Source organism: Salvelinus sp. IW2-2015, linkage group LG20 (genome assembly GCF_002910315.2).
Source record: "Salvelinus sp. IW2-2015 linkage group LG20, ASM291031v2, whole genome shotgun sequence".
In the NCBI taxonomy this organism is placed as follows: Eukaryota; Metazoa; Chordata; class Actinopteri; order Salmoniformes; family Salmonidae; genus Salvelinus; species Salvelinus sp. IW2-2015.
In genome coordinates, this window is record NC_036860.1 from 59,494,428 (window position 1) to 59,518,745 (window position 24,318).

Sequence of the window (24,318 nt, forward strand, 5' to 3'; positions counted from 1 at the left end):
AGTACACAGTAGAAATACAGTATCCATATAGTACACAGTAGAAATACAGTAGCCATATAGTACACAGTAGAAATACAGTATCCATTTAGTATACAGTAGAAATACAGTATCCATATAGTATACAGTAGAAATACAGTATCCATATAGTACACAGTATAAACACAGTATCCATATAGTATACAGTAGAAATACAGTATTTACTGAATAAATATCAGTTTTATGTGTCAGACAAAATAGTGTGTGACATACACCTGTTACACAGATGTATTGAATACTGTTTGTACTGTCTAGAACTGTGTTGAAACTGAGGAGTCATGGCATGCTGCTGTACCTGTATGTTTGTGATGAGGAACAATATACCTCCCACTGCGATGAAGGACAGGGCTGGGAACAGCAGCATGGACAGAGCTATTAGAGAAAGAGATAGAGAGATAGAGAGAGAGACAGACACAGAGACAGCATAGGTCAAGTTCAATCTCTACTCATCCAACATTCTACACTAGGAATGTGCTCTTCCTAATGCTTTTGCAGGGTCCCAGTCCATCTGGTCGTACTGCTGCTCTAGTTTCTGCTGGTCTGCCTGATGTCCCGGACCTGCTGTTTCAACCCTCTCTCTCCTTCTCCCGGTGTCTCTCTCTCTCGACCTGTCTCTCGACCTCTGAATGCTCAGCTATTAAAAGCCAACTGACACTTACTCCTGAGGTGCTGACCTGTTGCACCCTCTATAACCACTGTGATTATTATTTGATCCTGCTGGTCATCGATGAACGTTCGAACATCTTGAAGAACGATTTGGCCTTAATGGCCATGTACTCTTATAATTTCCACCGGGAACAGCCAGAGCCTGGTTCCTCTCTAGGTTTCTTCCTAGGTTCCTGCCTTTCTAGGGAGTTTTTCCTAGCCACCGTGCTTCTACATCTGCATTGCTTGCTGTTTAGGGTTTTAGGCTGGGTTTCCTTACAAGCCCTTTGTGACATCTGCTGATGTAAATAGGGCTTTATAAATACATTTGATTGATTGTCTTTGTTCATTTATCAAATACACAAATATCAAGAGCTGTTCTGATTGAATAACAACYGTTATACTGTACAGTCKATGTTCACCTGAACTGGAGAAGGCAACCATCAGTGTACCAGTGGTGTAGAGACATCTGAGGRGAAACACAGAGCAGAGGTAGATAAARAGGTRTCACACAGTGGGTTATGGTCTGTTAAACTTTAGTCGGTGACACATTTCTCACTGGGTCAGAAGACAACCTCAATAAACCTGTAGAACTTAGATTAAAATATGCATACACATTCTACAAAAACAATGACTGAGTAAACCAGGAATGGACCCTCACCTTCCCACCCCCTTTTGACTCAGTGACTCACTCACTCTCTCTCTCTCGTCTAGGCGACGGTCTAGGTATAAACTTACTGAAGAATTGTAATTAATTGACTATGTGTAAATAAACTCTGCAGATGTCCTGGAAATCCTGGTCAGAGGTCAGGACCTAGTTATATTCTTTAAATGTTAACATTGTAAGAATTATTTGCAATGGATATGCCATATATCACATTGTATATGGGTATATCGCCATCCTTACCTGACCAGGGCAGGAAAAACTCTGGGCCCTAGCAATGAAGCCTGGATTTCTGTAGTTGAAAGAAGACTCACATTCCCAGAAGCCTCGTTGTCATGGTGCCGAAGCGGTCAAAGATGAATCCGTTGGGAAGCGTGAGGAAGTTGTTCATAAAGGAGGTGACGGTAAAGACCAGGGAGAACTGTTCATCCTGTCCACTACAGTCTGAGAGAGAGAGAGATGGAGGGATGGGGAGAGAGATTAGATTTGGTGAAGACCAGGGAGAACTGTTCATCCTGTCCACTACAGTCAGAGAGATGGAGGGATGGGGAGAGAGATTAGGGATGATGAAGACCAGGGAGACCTGTTCATCCTGTCCACTACAGTCTGAGAAAGAGAGAGACGGAGTGATGGGGAGAGAGATTAGGGATGATGAAGACCAGGGAGACCTGTTCATCCTGTCCATTACAGTCTGAGAAAGAGAGAGATGGAGGGATTGGGAGAGAGATTAGGGATGATGAAAACCAGGGAGAACTGTTCATCCTCTCCACTACAATCTGAGAGAGAGAGAGAGAGATGGATGGATGGATGAGGAGAGAGAGAGCGGGGGAGAGGGGATGGGGCAGAGTGAGAGATGAATACAGAAAGAGAGGAATACAGAGAGAGATAGAGAGGGGGAGAAAGATAGAAGTCCTTCAGTTTTCTAGTATGAACTCCTCAAATGTGCTTCATATTCTATTCCAATCTATTCTATTCTATGTCATATTGAACTGAATAGCATTGAACTACTCACCTGTTTCCACTGTACTGTTGGGTCCAGTAGTCAGATTGACACAGAGGTCAGTGAAGTATCCATCTGTCTTCAGGACGAAKACCAGCGATGCCCAACCGAAGACCACGCCGGCGAAACACAGACACTCCACCAGCCCTGTGGCCAGGGTCAGTCTGTAGCGCAACCCTACCCCTCCCCCCTCGCATCCCAGCATCCTCGCTGATTAACAGACTGACTGCCTGACTGCCTGGCTGGCTGACTAGCTACCTGCCTGGCTGACTGAGTCCTTGCTCTGACTGGCTTGCTGGCTGCACTGATGACTCCCTGCTCCTTGACTGACTGGCTGGCTGCCTGTTTAACTGTCACTCAAAGGACTGTTCTTGTTGCTTATTAATGTGAGGTTAATGGGTGACTGTATTCAAAGAGACCCTTTTTCTATCCTCTGACTCTTATGTCTTACTTTTCTATATGTCCTCCATCCTCTCTCCCTCTCTCTTCTCTCTCTCTCTCTCCCTCCTCTCTCTCCCTCGCTCTCTCTCTCCCCTCATCTTATTCCCTCTTGATACTTGCTTTGGTATTTGAGAGCGACTGGCTGAAAAGTAGCTGTATCACTAGAAAGGAGTGTGGGTGGGAGAGATAAGGCGGCATCTCAATTCAAACTGCACTATCAGAAAATATCTGGTTAACTCCCCTTCTTCTCAATCAATGGCTGTTAGAGATAACACGTTTTGTGACAGGTTTCAAACACCTAAGACTTGAAGTGGTAGTGGTGGCCATAGTAGAAATAATAGCAGTAGAATTTGAGTTCATAGCACACTAACATGAGTCGTCATATATGGGCCTAGTGGTTAAACCCACGAGGAGTGGGACGTTTCTCAACCTGGATGTAAACTGTGGTCGCTCTACAGCCCCTCTGTCTATAGATTGTGTTCTTTCTCTTCTCCTTTCTTTCCACTTCCTTGTTGTTCCACTTTGTGTTTATTTCCCTCTTTTCTTCAGTGTGTAACTCATGACTTTTGTTCATTCCTTTGTTGCCATTTCATAAATGATCCTTTCATTTGCTTTGAAGAGAGAGGCGATTGTTCATCTCTCCCCTAAAATATACACGTGAAGAGGCATACAACACGTGTCAGTGTAATAATGCAATAACAATAATAATAATAATACATAGTGCACATCAAACACTTTAAGGATAAATAATTATAATACAAGTTCGGAAATCGGAATAATACAGCCTAGGGACTATCGGCTACGGTCTAATGCGTAGTAAATCCGCTAATGGTATGAGAATGTGTACTGAGCTGTAGCCTACATTACAGTGCGGGAAGACTACAACAGATAAAGTACACTCGCCATATAACGGTAATCCACATCAGATTAGCTACAGACTAATCCGCCATGCGGTCATTGCATTACTGTGTTTTCTTTGCGTGCAATCTGTAGTATGGTGCCAAAACGCCTCAAAATAGACAGTAAAATAGTTCGGTTATAACGGGACGTTGACCAGTGTAGGACACTGTGCTGTCATAAAACAATAAAAGCGTGTATGGCTATGGTAGAGCAATTTTTATGACAATTATTACACTGGCCACAGTTCAACCATGCAGCATTAATCATAAATCGTAGGCTATGAAAACKATGCCATACATAGKCTGTAGCCTATACATTCAGATATTAGCCTATATACCAGYTACTCACCTTGTTTAATGTCGATCCTCTTGTTGATTTGTGGTAGAWCTYTAAACAGAAACCTCGTCACCATTACGCGCAGGCGCCGCGTTGTGCCWGTCCATTCGCTGTCTGTYTTTCCACCTGCGCTGCATGGTGCACGCGACGCAAGCGTTGGCCAGGCATTGGGGACTAGGCTAAATGACCAAAATATATGTGAGTGGTGAGTTGTCTCCAGTTGCTTACATCTAATTATAAACTGGGTGGTAGAGCCCTGAGTGCTAATTGGCTGAAARCCATGGTATATCAGRCATATACCAGGGGTATGACAAAACATGTATTTTTCCTGTTCTAATTACACTTGTAACCAGTTTATAATAGCAATAAGGCACCTCGGGGGTTTGTGGTATATGGCCAATATACCACCTGTGTCCAGACACTCCGTGTTGTGTTGTGCATAAGAACAGCCCTTAGCCTTGGCCATATACCACACCCCCTCAGGCCTTAAATATACACTCTAAAAGTAGGCCTAGCTACTCACAGCTGTGTGGGATTTCCGATGATAATGTCATTCATTGTAAAATGGAAATACAAACTTGGAATATGATTTGACAGCAATAATAAAATACATCTTCTGGAATTAAAAAGTAACTTGACCAATGAAAGCAGCCATCTCAACCATCAGCATTTTACTCAGAAACTGCCTAGCAACACAGCAGGCTACAATAAAKGCCAATTCACAGAACAGATGTCTACTGTATGTATTGAACTCTTGATTTTATGTGGAATCCCCCTTTGTAAAACTGGTTCAAGTCTTTCCACATAACTTTAGATCATATGCAAAACAAGAAGTCAATTACGTCACACACATCAATTACGTCACACACAGGGCACTTCCATCACGTGTGTGTCTTCATGTGAGCTTGGAGGTGTGCACCATGCGAGAAGTGGCGTCCACATAGTGCGCAGGCGAAGGGTCGGACACCCGTGTGCAGCAGTTCATGCCTCCTCAGGTGACTGGGTCTGATGAAGCTCCGCCCACACACGGAGCAGTGATGCATCCTCTCTCTCGTGTGGTTGAGGGCGTGCCGCTTAAGGCAGCTGATGTAGGGGAAACCCTTCCCACAATGTTTGCATACGAACCTCCCCTCCTTCTCTTTACTGAGGGGAGCTCGAGTTCTGACAGTCCCACCATTTCCTCTTTGGTCTCCATGGTGACCAGGCATGACGGTGACGGAGTGTTTCCCCGGGAACGATGCGTAATCGTCTGTGGTCGTTGTCGAGGAGGAAGTGTGTTGTTGGTTTTCTGACGAGTAGGTGAAAAATAGACCAGAGGTGTCTGTGTAGCCACCGTACCCCAGGTTCAGTGCTGCATACTCGGGGTACGTTTGGCCCAGATCCYCCTGGTCGACCTCCAGGCCTGGTTCTCCTCCCGGTAGTGGGTTGAGGTCTGGACATGGGCTCTCTGGCTCCCTCTTGAGGCGGATCTCCTCAACTACTACAGGCTGGTCCTGGTCCAGGCAGTGAGAGCTGCTACTGAGGTCATGTTCCAGAGTTATATGTTCCAGTTCTAGGTGTTCCATAGTTCTATGTTCCTGTTCTATGTGGTGTCCCATAGTTCTATGTTCTACTTCTATGTGGTGTCCCATAGTTCTATGTTCCACTTCTATGTTGTGTTCCATAGAGTCAGTGAGCTCATCTCTACCCCCTGGTGGTGTACTCTGGAACCCCCAGTCCTCCTCAAAACTGCTCTGATCAGTGGGATGCGGTTGCCGGGCGACCAGTGGAGTGGTGGAATGCTCAGGAGCTTACATGCAGGAGAGGGGGCAACACGGGATAGAGAACAGAAGGCAATGTCATCATCATCATCCTCACCACCACCATCATCGCCATCATCATCATCACCACCACCACCATCATCATCACTACCACCATCATCATCATCACCACCATGTAATATTGCATTTTGCTGGCTGGATGTTTGAACTTGGCCTCCCTTCCTCCCTCATTTCATGTAAGCTCTTTCCTTCTCTCTCAGTAGCTAGGTTTACATMCAATTTAATGTGAATATTCTAAAATCTGCATAAGAAAATATGTACATTTTCCCACCAGTGGTGTGTTTCCACCAAACGGACTTGTTGCGGATTTTAAAAAAGGAACTCAGTCCGGCTTTCAACTTGAAACAGGAGAATGCACAAGGTGCAGTTTGGAAGTTGGGTAGTACATGATCAGCTTTCCTCTTGTCATGTCAGCCATTGCATGCCTTAGAGAGCTATAAATAACTTGTCAGAAATGTCCAGATCAACTAAAAAAAAAATTGCTAGGTTTATTTTGTTGAGTCACTCAAATATCACATGAATACACATTAGACATTGCAAAATGTATAGAATTGCAAGAAAATGACCTTTAAAATGGCAAAATATTCTCTGCACCCCATTACAAAATGTGTAGAATTGCAGGAAATAAACTTTAAACCTAAATTATTATGGAGCGAGAATATTTGTCAAACGGCAGTCAAGCATCCCCAGAATCAGACCAATGATATTTATGGGAAAGGAGCAGCACCACCCTGAAGTTCATCCTGTTATTTCATCTGTAGCCTAATAAACTGCATGGTTTCCCGAGTCCTAGTGGGACTAACACACAACATATCATCACGTGACTCCAAGTTTACTTCGATATGATGGTTATAATATCAATATTTGCGCATAGAGGCGTTTAATCGGCAATTTCGATAATTCTTTACAGAAAAAAGGTTCACACATGTCGAATGAACAAATTATCTGTTGGCATTTTATAAAATTGTTCCGAAACTTTTTCATCACAGCTGTTGATAAAAAAAATTCGGCATGACTTTCCTTGTATAAAAACGGTGGATGGAAACGTGGTTTGTTCCTCACCATTCATCCTCAGTTCATTTGGGGCACCACATTCCCTGGGCCGTCCTCCTCAGTCTCTCTTGTTTGATGGTAACTGTTACAGTGGTCTGTCAACGGACAGACGGGACACACGGTGATAGTGTGATCATGCATTGTTAATTGGAGGCGAATTACATAACATTACTTGCATGTATGCCTGTGTAATGCATTAATATTTTCCTATACTGCCTATTAGCCTATTTTAGAAAATGTTTTATTAATCCTTATGTAATTTTTATATACTATAATTCAGCTGAAAATAATATCAATACCATGCCCACGATTAACTATTTTACTGCTGATAAAACAAAAAGTGTAATGTGTAGCGGCTACACTACCTCGTCCGTCCATTGTCCGCGCCGCGCGCGGGTCCATTACTCGAGTTGCTGCTGCAACCCTGCTGCGTAAAGACTTGGTCGGGCTTTTGTTCTCTGTTGGTTTCTGCATGGAAAGAGAAGAGGCCACCTTACTCATTTTCGACTGTCGATTTAAAGCACCAAGCATTTAAAATGAAATCCATAAACACGTACGGGGCGTGTGGTGCGGTAGGGAACCCCGTTCCAAAGTCTCTGCGCGCAGCACAGTGCCAATTCCGTCCCGCCGTGTTCAATCGTAGATGTCTTTTTCCGGTGCCGGTTTTCAACTACTTTCAGCTTTTTCATCAGGATTTCGTTATCGTGTTTTTTCCGTGACAGTTCCCCACGTAAAAACGGGAGTACTCGTCCACAGTTTGGTTATCTCCGCCATGGCGGCGGTGGATAGAGCTTCCATGATGGAACGACACTGCGTCTGAAACATTCGGTCCGACATTCTAGCTAGAATAGCCTAGCTAGCTAGATATTGATAATGGCAAGTTTTAAAGGGAAAATAACGATATTGATTTTAATATGTTTAAACACTGTGGCTGTAAGTGGACACTTGGTTGGGTAGTTAAAGCCCAGATCATAGCGGTTTACAAATCCCTGTTCTGTGTCTACAATAATAACAATGCAACATGACGTGATGACGTCTCATTCAATTTATAGTGACATGAGAGTTGAAAAAAATTTGCGGGCGCATGCTGAGTCCAATTCTGCATCGCCCTATGGGACTCCGATCACGGCGGTTGTGATACGGGATCGAACAGGGTCTGTAGTGACGCCTCTAGCACTGAGATGCAGTGCTGTAGACGGCTGCGCCATTGGGAGCCACATATATAACCATGTGATTGATATTTTGACCATTCAAACTTATCAATTAAACTATACTTTGGACTTTGTTGTTTCACAGTTTAGTTGTATTCTTTATTACAATCAGACAGGTTAACACACATTACAGTAGGTATTCACTTTGGCACTGTCCTCCTTTACCTGCCTTGAACAGTCAGTGGCATTGTCATGATGTAGTGTCAATGGTCCTGGATGCATCCTAACAGTCTAAAGACGCTTTCTCTCCTCTCGTCTCCTCTCCTTCACGGACAGTGAAAGCAAGATGGCGAAGGGAAGGCGTCCTACAGAGGCACTGTCTGTGTCTCAATGTACCTTTGGCAAAACTATAGTGATACTTTTAACCAGGGTCCATCAAAAGTAGTGCTATGTAGGGGATAGGGCACATTGGGACATATACCCTGTTTTCACCTGTCAATTGAATCAGATCAATGTTGTCAAAGGAAAGGAGAAAGGAGAGGAAGCGACTTTAGACTATTGAGACGCACCACTGTTGTTGTTGGTTATAGTCACATCCACCAGCCTGTTGCAACGTGACCTTTGACCCGAGTTTGCCATTCCTGTTTAGCCCTCCTCTGATTGGCTAGAGAGCGGCAGTGGAGGTGGACGTGGAGGGGTGGATGAAGGTGAGGAGGGTGAGGAGGGTCAGACCACGTTCACTGGAGAGAGGAGAGGTGGGAAGAAGAACACAAGATTAGCCCCCTTGTGCAGAGCCTGTGGTCTATCTGTTTCCCAAAACATCCTCTCCAGTACTCCAGCCATTCTACTTACTTAATGTATTACAGTTCTAGCACATCTGATTCCATCAATCTAGTCATCACCAAGCCCCTCACTTGTTGAAACAGTTGTGCTAGTTCTGGAATACACCAAATACGTAGAACAACAGCGGGTACYCGATGAGAGGCTTGGTAAACACTCAAAGGTATATAACCCTAGTTCATTACACAKGTATGAGRCCCCTACTGTTTTCTGTAGGATAAAGAAGTTGACTGACTGACTCACATAGATAGGRTCTCCATGCAGGAACTCTCTGATGAGGTGTAGAACAGGGAACTGGAGCAGCAGAACCACAGCTGACAGAGATGTTATCAGACCAGACAACTTACCAAAATGGCAGCCGGGAAACCTGKTGGGGAGACGAGAGGAAAAGAAGAAGACAGACGGATTAAACTAATGGATGACTAGTGGAGTTTTCTTTTGTTGAATTGAATTTATTTTGGGTAACAGACATATACAACAAAATGTATAATGTGGACCCAGAGGATATCAYTTTAAAGTATTAATTAAAATGCTTATTTCCAAAGTGGTCCTCGATGGTAAAAGCAATAGTAGTAATGGTGGTAGAGGTAGGGTTAAATTGCTGTGGTGGGGCTGGGGGTGCTTTAGGATAGGAGACATAACACACACAGTGTGAACGTACGCGATGGTGAGGAAGGCTTGGTGTCCACCATAGATGAAGGCACTGTTGAGGACTTGCAGGATGAAGGTGAGGTACTGGAGAGGAAGGAGAGGAGAAGAGAAGCAGACGTAGAAGAGGAGGCACTGGAGGGAGGTGAGGAAGAGGGAGAGAGAAGAGGAGCGCAGGTCGGCTTCTTGCTTCGTCTCTCCTTTTGGGAGAGAAAGAGGGGGAGAGAGAAGGGAGAGTGTGTCAGAGAGAGGCGGGAGGGAGGGAGGTGAGGGAGAGAGGGTGGGAGAGAGGGGAAAGACATAGAAAGAGTTAGGTGAGGATGAAAGGTTGATTGAGATACTTACGACTTTCATTTTAACTGCTTGTTGCTTGGGTCTACTGTGTTTAAATAAATAGAGTCCATCTTTAACTACAGCTGTAAGCTTTTCCAGGACTTATTCACCATCTAAATCAATAGATGTATCAACCAATTAACAGTTATCACAAAGTGCAAGATCCACAGCCAGCAGTCAGGCCAGACTACTTTACAAAATGGCCACCTAAAGACACCTAATTAAGCAATAAGGCCTGAGGGGGTTTGTTGTTGTTCACATTACAGACTGTTCGTTTATCTTCAAGTGTTTCAATGTTTTAAATTAAAATAATGAACACTTACCACGCTGCACCTTGGTCCTCCTCTCCTTCTCCAGACGGACGATCGTGAACAATGATTTGATTTTTTATTTTTTTTTCAACTTTATTCAACCAGGTAGGCAAGTTGAAAAAACAAGTTCTCATTTGCAACTGCGACCTGGCAAGATGAAGCATAGCCAATTCGACAATACGAACAACACAGAGTTACACATGGAATAAAACAAAATACAGTCAAAAATACAGTAGAAAAAAGATAACAAGAAGTCTATATACAGTGAGAGCAAATGAGGTAAGATAAGAGAGTTAGGGCAATAAATAGGCCATGGTGGCGACAGTCTATTTACAATATAGCAATTAAACACTGGAATGGTAGATGTACAGAATATGAATGTGCAAGTAAGAGAACTGGGTGCAAAGGAGCAAGATAAATAAATAGATACAGTATGGGATGAGGTAGATAGATGGGCTGTTTTACATGATGACAATGGTGATGGTATTTTCACATTTTGTTTACGTTACAGCCTTACTCAAATTTATTCATTGTTTTCCCCTCATCATCTGCAACCCAATACTCCCATAATGACAAGCAAAAAACAGGTTTTGGGAAGTTTGCTAATTTATTCAAAATAAAAAACTGATACCCCATTTACATAGGTATTCAGCACCTTTTTTACTCAGTAGTTTGTTGAAGCACCTTTGGCAGCGATTACAGCATTGAGTCTTCTTGGGTATGTCGGCTACAAGCTTGGCACACCTGTATTTGGGGGGAGTTTTCTCCATTTCCTGCAGATCCTCTCAAGCTCTGTCAGGTTGGATGGGGAGCATTGCTGCAACAGCTTTGTTTAGGTCTCTTCAAACATTTTTGATCAGATTCATGTCTGGGCCACTTCACAAACATTGAGACTTGTCCCGAAGCCACTACTGCGTTGTCTGGCTGTGTGCTTTAGGGGTCATTGTCCTGTTCAAGGTGAACCTTCGCCCAGTTTGAGGTCATGAGCACCTGGAGCAGGGTTTTCATCAGGATCTGCTCTGTACTTTGCTCCGTTCAGGTTTCCCTCAATACCTGACTAGTCTCCCAGTCCCTGTCGCTGAAAAACATCCCCACAGCATGATGCTTGCACCACCATGCTTCACTGTAGGGATGGTGCCAGGTTTCGTACAGACGTGACACTCTTAGCATTCAGGCCAACAATTTTGTTTCTCATGGTCTGAGAGTCTTTAGGTGCTTTGGCAAACTCCAAGCGGGCTGTATGTGCCTTTTACGGAGGAGTGGTTTCCGTCTGTCCACTCTACCATAAAGGCTGATGGTGGAGTGCTGCAAGATGGTTGTCCTTCTGGAAGGTTCTCCCATCTCCACAGAAGGAACTATAGAGTTCTGTTCAAGAGTTACCATTGGGTTCTTGGTCACTTCCTGACCAAGGCCCTTCTCCCCGAATTGCTCAGTTTTGTGCTGGGCGGCAACTCTAGGAAGAGTCTTGGGGTTCCAAACTTCCTTCCATTTAAGAATGGATGGCCAATGTGGTTTGGGGACTTTAATGCTGCAGAATTTTTTTGTAACCTTCACAGATCTGTTTCTTGACATAATCCTGTCCTCGGAGCTCTGCAGACAATTCTTCGACGTCATGGCTTTGGTTTTTGCTCTGACATGCCTGTCAACAGTGGGACCTTATAGCAGGTGGTGTGCCTTTTCCAATCATGTCCAGTCAATTGAATTTACCACAGGTGGACTCCACTCAAGTTGTAGAAAAGCTCAAGGATGATCAATGGAACAGGATTGCACCTGGGCTCAATTTCGAGTCTTGTAGCCAAAGGGTCTGAATACTTATGCCAAATAAGGTATTTTTTTATTTCAATAAACCTGTTTTCACTTCATCATTATGGGGTATTGTGTTAGATTGCTGAGGATTTAAAAAATAAATAAGGCTGTGTGGATAACGTTCAAGGGGTCTGAATAAATATCCGAAAGCACTGTGTCCTCTAAATCAATGTTATCATGATACCAAACCATCACAAAACGACCCATGCTCATAACCTCCCTCGGCCCCTACCAACCTCCCCCGATTTTTCACCTGCTTGCCCTCGCCCCTACACCCTTCTCACACTGCCTCCCTCGCCTACCACCATCCCTCACCTGCCTCCTGCCCTTACCACCTCCCTCACTGCCTCCCTCGCCTACCCCCCTTCCTCTGCCTGCGTCTTCTTTCAGATGTCTATACACCACGGGGACCTTGTTGATCACTGGCTCAGTTCCAGGTATTTTTTATAACATATTGAAATGTCGGTTAGCGTGTCTAGACCTTGTCTCTCTATTGGACGTTATAAGTTTTTTTATTAAGGATATTATTGCCCCCCACCCCGCTTCTCTCTCACACACACAGAGCAGTCAGCGTTGCTGTTTTCTGCCATCTCGTGCCTGATCACATCTGGAATGTTTGTTCTACACCACAATGCTCAGGTTGGTCTCTTTCAAAGCTAACAGTCTGTCATTTCTATGTCCATGACATGCATCTGGTCAACAAATTGTAAACATAGTGGTCATCTTCTGTACCTCTGTCTCATTCGGTGGGGGAACCTGTTTCGACAGCCACCGTTCACGGTCATATCGGTCTACGCCGGGGCCTTCGACTCCTCCGCCGCTGTCTTCCTCATCATCAAGGTAAAACAGCATCTTCTTATGACTATCCTTATGACTATTCCTCAATGTGGGACAGGTTTAACTGAGGGTTTGAAACTGTTGAAAACCTCCTAATTCCTGAATATTCCTCAATGTGGGACAGGTTTCTGAGGGTTTATACTGTTTGAAAACCTCCTGATTCTCTGAATATTCCTCAATGTGGGACAGGTTTACTGAGGGTTTATACTGTTGAAAACTTTCCTGACTTCTGAATATTCCTCAAATGTGGGAAGGTTTACTGAGGGTTTATACTGTTTAAAACCTTCTGACTTCCTGAATATTTCTCAATGTGGGACAATGTTTAAGTGAGGGTTTATACTGTTGAAAACCTTCTGACTTCCTCTGAATTTCCTTCAATGTGGGACATGTTTAATGAGGGTTTATACTGTTTAAAAACCTTCTGACTTCCTGAAATATTCCTCATGTGGGACATGTTAATGAGGGGTTTTATACTGTTGAAAACCTGACTTCCTGAATATTCCTCAATGTGGGACAGGTTTACTGAGGGTTTATACTGTTGAAAACCTCCCTGACTTCTCTGAATATTCCTCAATGTGGGACATGGTTCTTAATGAGGGTTTATACTGTTGGAAAACGTTCTGACTTTCCTGAATATTCCTCAATGTGGGACATGTTTACTTGAGGGTTATACTGTGAAAACTCCTGACTTCCTGAATATTCCTCAATGTGGGACATGTTTAACTGAGGGTTTTATACTGTTGAAAACCTCCTGACTTCCTGAATATTCTCAATGTGGACAGGTTTACTGAGGGTTTAATACTGTTGAAAACCTCCTGATTCCTGAATATTCCTCAATGGTGGGACATGTTTAATGAGGGTTTATACTGTTGAAAACCTCCTGACTTCCTGATCATTCTCAATGTGGGACGATGTTTAATGAGGGTTTATACTGTTGAAAACCTCCTGACTTTCCTGAATATTCCTCAATGTGGACATGTTTCTGAGGTTTATACTGTTGAAAACCTCCTGACTTCCTGAATCTTCCTCAATGTGGGACATGTTTACTGAGGGTTTATACTGTTTGAAAACCTCCTGACTTCTGAATATTCCTCAATGTGGGACAATGTTTTAATGAGGGTTTTATACTGTGAAAACCTCCTGACTTCCTGAATATTCCTTGATGTGGGAACAGATTTCCTGTGTTTGAACTGTTGCACAGTCAGCCCATGCTGTTTTCAGAAAGGGACTACAACAACTCAAATGTAGCATCTCTAGATGACCATGAATCCAAACGGTCATTAATGATTTGCTTCTCCTCAATCTGACCTTTGACTGACTGCTTTACTCCCACTGTGACAGATGCAAACTTAGCTCAGGGAAAAACAATAATGATTTTAAGGATCACTGATAATCAAAAGCGGTGAAGTAAGGATTCACACATGCTGTATATAACCTCTCCCTCTTTCTCTCTCTCCCGCTTTCTCGCTCCCTCTTCCTCTCTCTCTCTCTCTCTCTGAAGTTTTTGTATGAAAGAGGGGTCCTCTTTCCACTCCTCCTGCCTCGTTCTCTCGTCTGCAGCGTCATCCACGTCTTCCGGACATTCTTCTCATGCCCAAGACCCACATCCCCTACCACTCCCGACAGATACGCTTACGGGTCAGAAGAACTGTGACTCCCACGATGCACACGAACCACACAACCAGACTACCAGTCACAATGGTGACCGACCACTATGGAAGCCAAACAGGACTGGTCGTCGCGTGATTTTAAAGCGGTGACTCTGACTCAGCTCTTTGTGAAGGGTGAGCTTGCGGTGGCCGGCGTTGGAAGAGAAGGGGGAGAGAGAGGAGATAAGGAGGGAGGAGGAGGAGAGAGAAAAGGAGATGTGAATGCCAAATATCAGAGGAATGCTGTGTTACAGAAGGCCGAGAGTGCCACCGCTCAGTTGCAGGAAAAGCAGGGACCTTCCAGACCCGATCAGCTGAGAAGGTAAGAAACTGGTATCCAGTCAATTCAATTAAATATAAAGGGCTTTATTGGCAATGAAATAGTCCTACATATTGTAAAAGTTAAAAGCACTGGAAAAGTGAGCAACGTCATTCACTCAGACGCCTCATACAGCCACACAAGCATCATAGAATATTGCCCAACCAACACCCAGTCTCTGTCCTCTCTCCCTTCTCCGTCTCTCCCTCTCTCTCTGTCCTTCACCCCCTTCCTTCTCTCTCTCTCTGTCCTTCCCCCCTCTCCTTTTTCTCTCTCTCTCTCTCAGTTACCAAGTTTTAGGAGTTGTGTCCTGTCTGGTTCTTCCTGTGGCACTGGTCTGGGTGGCTGTCATGCAGTTCTGTCACTTCCTGTTCATCGCCACGGTGAACCCCATGCTCAACCGGCTGGCCAACAGAGACCAGACCCTGGTAAAAACTACACGAAAAAACACAAATACAAACTATTTTTCTGCCTCTGTGTAGACTACTTCTCTAATTTAGTGTTATCAATGCTGTTCTTTTCCTCTCTCTCTCTCCTCTCTTCTCTCTTCGCTCCTCGTCTGTCTCTTGTTCTCTATCTCTACCCCCACCTTCTCTCTTCTCCCCCCCCCACTTCTCCCCCCCCCCCCCCTCTCTCTCTCTTTCTTTCTTCAGTGAGTCCAGTACACCAATGCCTTTGCCTTTCACCCAGTCTGTGGGGTCCTCTGTGGTGCCTGGAACGGCCTCATCATGGACAGAACACAGGGGAAGCCATGGCTCCAGGTGGGTGACATCATCGACGTTAAGGGCAGGTGAACGGTTGGCTGGGCATTAAAGAATAAGAATCCTTTATTAACAAGTAACATTTACACACAGTCACAATGTTACCTGGTGATATGGGTGCTGCTATTGATAGACAACATTTATCACCACAGTCACAATGTTACCTGGTGATATGGTGCTGCTATTGATAGACAACATTTACACACAGTCACAATGTTACCTGGTGATATGGTGCTGCTAGTGATAGACAACATTTACACACAGTCACAATGTTACCTGGTGATATGGTGCTGCTGTGATAGACAACATTTACACACAGTCACAATTGTTACCTGGTGATATGGTGCTGCTAGTGATAGACAACATTTACACACAGTCACAATGTTACCTGGGTGATATGGTGCTGATAGTGATAGACAACATTTACACACAGTCACAATGTTTACCTGGTGATATGGTGCTGCTAGTGATAGACAAATTTAACACAGTCACAATTTACCTCGGTGATATGGTGCTGCTAGTGATAGACAACATTTACACACAGTCACAATGTTACCTGGTGATATGGTGCTGCTAGTGATAGACAACATTTACACACAGTCACAAGGTTACTGGTGATATGGTGCTGCTAGTGATAGACAACATTTACACAGTCACAATGTTACCTGGTGATATGTGCTGCTGTGATAGACAAATTTACACAGTCACAATGTTACCTGGTGATATGGTGCTGCTAGTGATAGACAACACACAGTCACAATGTTACCTGGGGAAATGGTGCTGCTATTGATAGACAACATTTACACACAGTCACAATGTTACCTGGTGATATGGTGCTGCTATTGATAGACCAACATTTACACACAGTCACAATGTTACCTGGTGATTGGTGCTGCTAGTGATAGAACAACATTTAGAGACAGAATACAGACAATGAAGTTTAAACAAAGTTTACATACATTATATACATTATATTATAAACGGGCTGGTTCGAGCCCTGAATGCTGATTGGCTGACAGCCGTGGTATATTCAGACCGTATTCCATGGGTATGACAAAACATGTCTTTTCTACTTCTAATTACGTGGTAACCAGTTTATAACAGCAATAAGGACCCTCAGGTTTGTGGTATAATGGCCAATATACCACGGCTAAGGACTGTATACAGGCATTCTGCGTTGTGTCGTGTGTAAGAACAGCCCTTAGCCGTGGTATATTGGCCATATACCACAAACCTGAGGTGCCTTATTGCTGTTATAAACTGGTTACCAACGTAATTAGAGTAGTAAAAAGACATGTTTTGTCATACCCATGGAATACGGTCTGATATACCACGGCTGTCAGCCAATCAGCATTCAGGGCTCGAACCAGCCGGTTTATAATATAATGTATATAATGTATGTAAACTTTGTTTAACTTCATTGTCTGTATTCTGTCTCTAAAATGTTGTCTATCATAGCAGCACCATATCACCAGGTAACATTGTGACTGTGTGTAAATGTTGTCTATCAATAGCAGCACCATAAATTCACCAGGTTACATTGTGACTGTGTTGTAAATTTGTCTATCAATAGCAGCACCATATCCCAGGTAACATTTGACTGTGTGTTGTCTATCATAGCAGCACCATATCACCAGGTACATTGTGACTGTGTGTAATGTTGTTATCACTAGCCAGCACCATATCACCAGGTAACATTGTGACTGTGTAAATGTTTGTCTATCACTAGCAGCACAATATCACCAGGTAACATTGTGACTGTGTGTAAATGTTGTCTATCACTAGCAGCACCATATCACCAGGTAACATTGTGACGGGGCGGGGGGGGGGGGTGTTGTGTAAATGTTTGTCTATCACTAGCAGCACCATATCACACGGTAACATTGTGACTGTGTGTAAATGTTGTCTATCACTAGCAGCACCACATATACCAGGTAACATTGTGACTGTGTGTAAATGTTGTCTATCACTATCAGCAACCATATCACCAGGTAACATTGTGACTGTGTGTAAATGTTGTCCTATCATAGCAGCACCATATCACCAGGTAACATTGTGACTGTGTGTAAATGTTGTCTATCACTAGCAGCACCATATCACCAGGTAACATTGTGACTGTGTGTAAATGTTGTCTATACTAGCAGCCCATATCACCAGGTACATTGTGACTGTGTGTAAATGTTGTCTATCAATAGCAGCACCATATCACCAGGTAACATTGTGACTGTGTGTAATGTTGTTATCAATAGCAGCACCATATACCAGGTAAATTGTGCTGTGTGTAAATGTACTTGGTTAATAAAGGTGATTCTTATTCTAATGCCCACACCGTCACCTGCCCTTAACGTCGATGATGTCACCCACCTGGAGCAGTGGCTTCCCTTGTGTCTGTCCATGATGAGGCCGTTCCAGGGACCACAGAGGACCCACAGAGCTGGGTGAAGGCAAAGGCATTGGTGTACTGACTCACTGAAAGAAAGAAAGAGAGAGAGAGGGGGGGGGGGGAGAAGGTGGGGGGAGAGGAGAGAGAGGTGGGGGTAAGATAGAGAACAAGAGACAGACGGAGGAAGAGAGAGAGAGGAGAGAGAGAGAGAAAAGAACAGCATTGATAACCACTAAATTAGGAAGTAGTCTACACAGAGGCAGAAAAAATAGTTGTATTTGTGTTTTTCTGGTAGTTTTTACCCAGGGTCTGGTCTCTGTTGGCCAGCCGGTTGAGCATGGGGTTCACCGTGGCGATGAACAGGAAGTGACAGAACTGCATGACAGCCACCAGACAGGTGCACAGGAAGAACCAGGACAGGACACAACTCCTAAAACTGGTAACTGAGAGAGAGAGAGAGAGAGAGAGAGAGGGGGGAAGGACAGAGAGAGACGGAGAGAAGGAAGGGGGTTGAAGGACAGAGAGAGAGGGAGAGACGGAGGAAGGGAGGAGGACAGAGACTGGGTGTTGGTTGGGGCAATATTCTATGATGCTTGTGTGGGCTGTATGAGGCTGCTGAGTGAATGACGTTGCTCACTTTCTCAGTGCTTTTTAACTTTTACAATATGTAGGACTATTTCATGCCAATAAAGCCCTTTATATTTAATTGAATTGACTGGGATGACCGGTTTCTTACCTCTCTCAGGCTGATCGGGTCTGGAAGGTCCTGCTTTGTCCTGCAACTGCAGCGGGGCACTCTCGGCCTTCTGTAACCAGCATTCCTCTGATATTTGGCATTCACATCTCTTTTCTCTCCCTCCTCCTCCCTCCTTATCTCCTCTCTCTCCCCCTCTCTTTCCAACGCCGGCCACCGCAGCTCACCCTGTCACAAAGAGCTGAAGTCAGAGTCACCGCTTTAAAATCACGGCGCCGACAGTCCTGTTTGGCTTCCATAGTGGTCGGTCACCATGGTGACTGTTAGTCTGGTTGTGTGGTGTGGTGGTGCATCGTGGGAGTCACAGTTCTTCTGACCCGTAAGCGTATCTGTCGGGGAGTGGGTAGGGGATGTGGGTCTTGGGCATGAGGAAGAATGTCGGAAGACGTGGATGACGCTGCAGACGGAGAGACGAGGCAGGAGGAGTGGAAAGAGCCCCCTCTTTCATACAAAAACTTCAGAGAGAGAGAGAGAGAGAGGAAGAGGGAGCGAGAAAGCGGGAGAGAGGAAAGAGGGAGAGGTTATATACAGCATGTTGAATCCTTACTTCACCGCTTTTGATTATCAGTGATTCCTTAAATCATTATTGTTTTTTGCCTGAGCTAAGTTTGCATCTGTCACAGTGGAGTAAAGCAGTCAGTCAAAGGTCAGATTGAGGAGAAGCAAATCATTAATGACGTTTGGATTCATGGTTCATCTAGAGATGCTACATTTGAGTTGTTGTAGGTCCCTTCTGAAAACAGCATGGTGCTGACTGTGCAACAGTTAAAACACAGGAAATCTGTCCACATCAAGGAATTTCAGGAAGTCAGGAGGTTTCAACAGTATAAACCCTCATTAACATGTCCCACATGAGGAATATTCAGAAGTCAGGAGGTTTTCCAGTATAAACCCTCAGTAAACATGTCCCACATTGAGGAATATTCAGGAAGTCAGGAGGTTTTTCAACAGTATAAACCCCTCAGTAAACATGTCCCACATTGAGGAATATTCAGGAAGTCAGGAGGTTTTCAACAGTATACACCTCATTAAACATGTCCCATTGAGGAATATTCAGGAAGTCAGGAGGTTTCACAGTATAAACCTCATTAAACATGTCCACATTGAGGAATATTCGGAAGTCAGGAGTTTTCAACAGTAAAACCTCAGTAAACTGTCCCACATTGAGGAATATTCAGGAAGTCGGAGGTTTTAACAGTATAAACCCTCAGTAAACATGTCCCACATTGAGGAATATTCAGGAAGTCAGGAGGTTTTCAACAGTATAAACCCTCAGTAAACATGTCCCACATTGAGGAATATTCAGGAAGTCAGAAGGTTTTCAACAGTATAAACCCTCATTAACATGTCCCATTGAGGAATATTTCAGGAAGTAGGAGTTTTCAACAGTATAAACCCTCAGTAACCTGTCCCACATTGAGGAATATTTCAGGAAGTCAGGAGGTTTTCAACAGTATAAACCCTCATTAAACATGTCCCACATTGAGGAATATTCAGGAAGTCAGAAGGTTTTAAACAGTATAAACCTCATTAAACATGTCCCACATTGAGGATATTCAGGAAGTCAGAAGGTTTTCAACAGTATAAACCCTCATTAAACATGTCCCACATGGAAATATTCAGGAAGTAGAGGTTTTAACAGTATAAACCCTCAGTAAACTGTCCCACATTGAGGAATATTCAGGAATCAGGAGGTTTTCAACAGTATAAACCCTCAGTAAACTGTCCCACATTGAGGAATATTAGGAAGCAGGAGGTTTTCAACAGTATAAACCCTCAGTAAACTGTCCCACATTGAGGAATTTCAGGAAGTTAGGAGGTTTTCAACAGTTAAACCCTCAGTAAACTGTCCCACATTGAGGAATAGTCATAAGGATAGTCATAGGAGATGCTGTGTTACCTTGATGATGAGGAAGACAGCGGCGGAGGAGTCGAAGGCCCGGCGTAGACCGATATGACCGTGGAACGGTGGCTGTCGAACAGGTTCCCCACCTGAATGAGACAGAGGTACAGAGATGACCACTAGTTTACAATTTGTTGACCAGATGCATGTCATGACATAGAAATGACAGACTGTAGCTTTGAAAGAGACCAACCTGAGATTGGTGGTGTAGAACAACATTCCGATGTGATCAAGCACGAGATGGCAGGAACAGCAACGCTGACTGCTCTGTGTGTGTGAGAGAGAAGCGGGGGGGGGGGGGCAATAATTCCTAATAAAAAACTATAACGTCAATTAGAGACCGAAGGTCTAGACACGCTAACCGACATTTCAATATGTTATAAAAATACCTGGACTGGAGCCAGTGATCAACAGGTCCCGTGGTGTATAGACATCTGGAAAGAAGACGCAGGCAGGGAGGAGGGTGGTAGGGCGAGGAGGCGGTGGGAGGTGGTAGGGCGAGGGAGGCAGGTGAGGATGGTGGTAGGGGCGAGGAGGCAGGTGAGGAAGGGTGGTAGGGGCGAGGAGCAGGTGAGGGAGGGTGGTAGGGGCGAGGGAGGTTATGAGCATGGGTCTTTTTGTGATGGTTTGGTATCATGATAACATTTGATTTAGAGACACAGTGCTTTCGGATAGTATTCAGACCCCTTGACTTTATCACACAGCCTTATTATTTTTTTAAATCCTCAGCAATCTACACACAATACCCATAATGATGAAGTGAAAACAGGTTTATGAAATAAAATAAATACCTTATTTGCATAAGTATTCAGACCCTTTGCTACAAGACTCGAAATTGAGCCCAGGTGCATCTGTTTCCATTGATCATCCTTGAGTGTTTCTACAACTTGTTGGAGTCCACCTGTGGTAAATTCAATTGACTGGACATGATTTGGAAAGGCACACACCTGTCTATAAGGTCCCACGTTGAAGTGCATGTCAGAGCAAAAACCAAGCCATGACGTCGAGGAATTGTCTGCAGAGCTCCGAGACAGGATTATGTCAGAACAGATCTGTGGAAGGGTACAAAAAAATTCTGCAGCATTAAAGTCCCCAAGACCCCATTGGCCATCATTCTTAAATGGAAGAAGTTTGGAACCACCAAGACTCTTCCTAGAGTTGGCCGCCAGCCAAATGAGCAATCGGGGGAGAAGGGCCTTGGTCAGGGAAGTGACCAAGAACCCAATGGTAACTCTGACAGAACTCTATAGTTCCTCTGTGGAGATGGGAGAACCTTCCAGAAGGACAACCATCTTTGCAGCACTCCACCATCAGACCTTTATGGTAGAGTGGCAGACGGAAACCACTCCTCCGTAAAAGGCACATGACAGCCGCTTGGGTTTGCCAAAGGCACCTAAAGACTCTCAGACCATGAGAAACAAATGTTGGCCTGAATGCTAAGTGTCACGTCTGTACGAAACCTGGCACCATCCCTACAGTGAAGCATGGTGTGGCAGCATCATGCTGTGGGGATGTTTTTCAGCGACAGGGACTGGAGACTAGTCAGGATTGAGGGAAACCTGAACGGAGCAAGTACAGAGAGATCCTTGATGAAAACCTGCTCCAGAGTGCATGTTGGGCGAAGGTTCACCTTGCAACAGGACAATGACCCTAAGCAACAGCCAAGACAACCAGGAGTGGCTTCGGGACAAGTCTCAATGTTGTGAAGTGGCCAGACATGAATCTGATCAAAAATGTTTGAAGAGACCTAAAAAAGCTGTGCAGCAATGCTCCCATCCAACCTGACAGAGCTTGAGAGGATCTGCAGAGAATGGGAGAACTCCCAAATACAGGTGTGCCAAGCTTGTAGCGACATACCCAAGAAGACTCAATGCTGTAATCGCTGCCAAAGGTGCTTCACACACTACTGAGTAAAAAAGGTCTGAATACCTATGTAAATGGGGGTATCAGTTTTTATTTTGAATAAATTAGCAAACATTTCCCAAAACCTGTTTTTGCTTTGTCATTATGGGTATTGTGTGCAGATTGATGAGGGGGAAAACAATGTAATAAATTTGAGTAAGGCTGTAACGTAACAAAATGTGGAAAATACCATCACCATTGTCATCATGTAAACAGCCCATCTATCTACCTCATCCCCATACTGTATTATTTATTTATCTTGCTCCTTTGCACCCCAGTATCTCTACTTGCACATTCATATTCTGTACATCTACCATTCCAGTGTTTATTGCTATATTGTAATTACTTCGCCACCATGGCCTATTTTTGCCTTAACTCTCTTATCTTACCTCATTTGCTCTCACTGTATATAGACTTTTGTTATCTTTTTTCTACTGTATTTTTGACTGTATGTTTTGTTTATTCCATGTGTAACTCTGTTTGTTGTTTGTTCAATTGCTATGCTTCATCTTGGCCAGGTCGCAGTTGCAAATGAGAACTTGTTTTCAACTTGCCTACCTGGTTGAATAAAGTTGAAATAAAAATAAAAAAATAAATCATGTGTGTCACGATCGTCGTCTGGAGAAGGAGAGGAGGACCAAGGTGCAGCGTGGTAAGTGTTCATTATTTTATTAAAACATGAAACACTTGAAGATAAACGAACAGTCCTGTAATGTGAACACACACAAACAGAAAAACACCACCCACAAACACAGGTGGGAACAGGCTACCTAAGTATGATTCTCAATCAGAACAACGATAGACAGCTGCCTCTGATTGAGAACCATACCAGGCCAAACACATAGAAATACAAAACAAGGACAACATAGAAACACAGACATAGAATGCCCACCCAAACTCACGCCCTGACCAACCAAATAGAGACATAAAAAGGATCTCTACGGTCAGGGCGTGACACATTGTCAGGGAAAAATCTATAAACACACTGTCTGTATCTGAAATGACAATGAAATTATTGGAGAAATTATTTTCTTGTATTTTTTCTGTTGATATGGATTGATATGTAATAAACATGATGCCATGTGCGGCAAGACGCAGACAGATGCATTCCATTGGGGAAACAGGAGTTAACCATGTTTAATTAACCCTGTTAGTCTATAATTATCGGTTGGAACTAAGTACTGACCCACTGGACAAAAACTGGCTGAATCAATGTTGTTTCCACATATTTCAAGCCAAACATCCACGTAATTGACGTTGAATCAACGTGGAAAACGAATTGGATTTCAAAGTCATCAACGTAAGAGTATTTCATATATTGTTACCCCAAACGTTTTACTTAAATCCAATGACATGGTGATTTTTTGGTTTGTTATTGATTTAGCGTTGAATTCACGTCAGTTGACAACTCAACAATGTAAATCAAAACTAGACGTTGAACTGACGTCTGTGCCCAGTGGGGACGTTCCAACCTTTGACCTGTTTAACTGCCGGTATAAATGTCTGCTGGTGTTGAATGTGGTTCAGGTTTGACGCCAAACACACTGTGTCTCTGTGACACTCTGATTCTATAGCAGCTGATGATGAGAATTCCTACAAGTTCCTCAGGCTGGTGTTTCCAGAATCTCTGTGATAATGTGATTAACATTAGAAATGTTCTCTGCTTCTGTTCTGGAGGTTCTCCCTGAACTCTTGTAATAAACCGGATAGATTTTTGATAGATTTTTATCAATGACTGCTCTCCTTTAGGTTCACCTGGAAATTCCTTTCCCCCCGTCCCAGTGCACTACTTTAGACGGGCTCATACCGTAGGGCTCTGGTCAACA

At 43.9% G+C, this 24,318-nt stretch overlaps 1 protein-coding gene and 1 pseudogene across 2 annotated transcripts; both read right to left on the reverse strand.

Moving 5' to 3' along the window:
• Window positions 1-202: 202 nt before the first annotated feature.
• LOC111980691 (equilibrative nucleobase transporter 1) lies at window positions 203-7,930 on the reverse strand. Of its 2 annotated transcripts, XM_024011567.2 has the most exons (8): window positions 7,453-7,921; window positions 7,261-7,363; window positions 6,905-6,990; window positions 4,035-5,811; window positions 2,358-3,430; window positions 1,660-1,789; window positions 1,104-1,150; window positions 203-408 (listed from the first exon to the last, which is right to left on the reverse strand). In XM_024011567.2, exons 5-8 carry the CDS (start codon window positions 2,548-2,550, stop codon window positions 218-220), a joined length of 561 nt encoding a protein of 186 aa, XP_023867335.2. In that variant the 5' UTR covers window positions 2,551-3,430; window positions 4,035-5,811; window positions 6,905-6,990; window positions 7,261-7,363; window positions 7,453-7,921; the 3' UTR covers window positions 203-217. The 2 variants fall into 2 exon arrangements, with proteins under 2 accessions (XP_023867335.2, XP_070305626.1); XM_070449525.1 differs by lacking the exons at window positions 203-408; window positions 1,104-1,150; window positions 1,660-1,789; window positions 2,358-3,430 and having other exon boundaries at window positions 4,677-5,811; window positions 7,453-7,930.
• A 271-nt stretch (window positions 7,931-8,201) lies between these two features.
• The window catches only part of LOC111980029 (equilibrative nucleobase transporter 1-like), a 23,361-nt pseudogene continuing 7,244 nt past the window's right edge, over window positions 8,202-24,318 (reverse strand).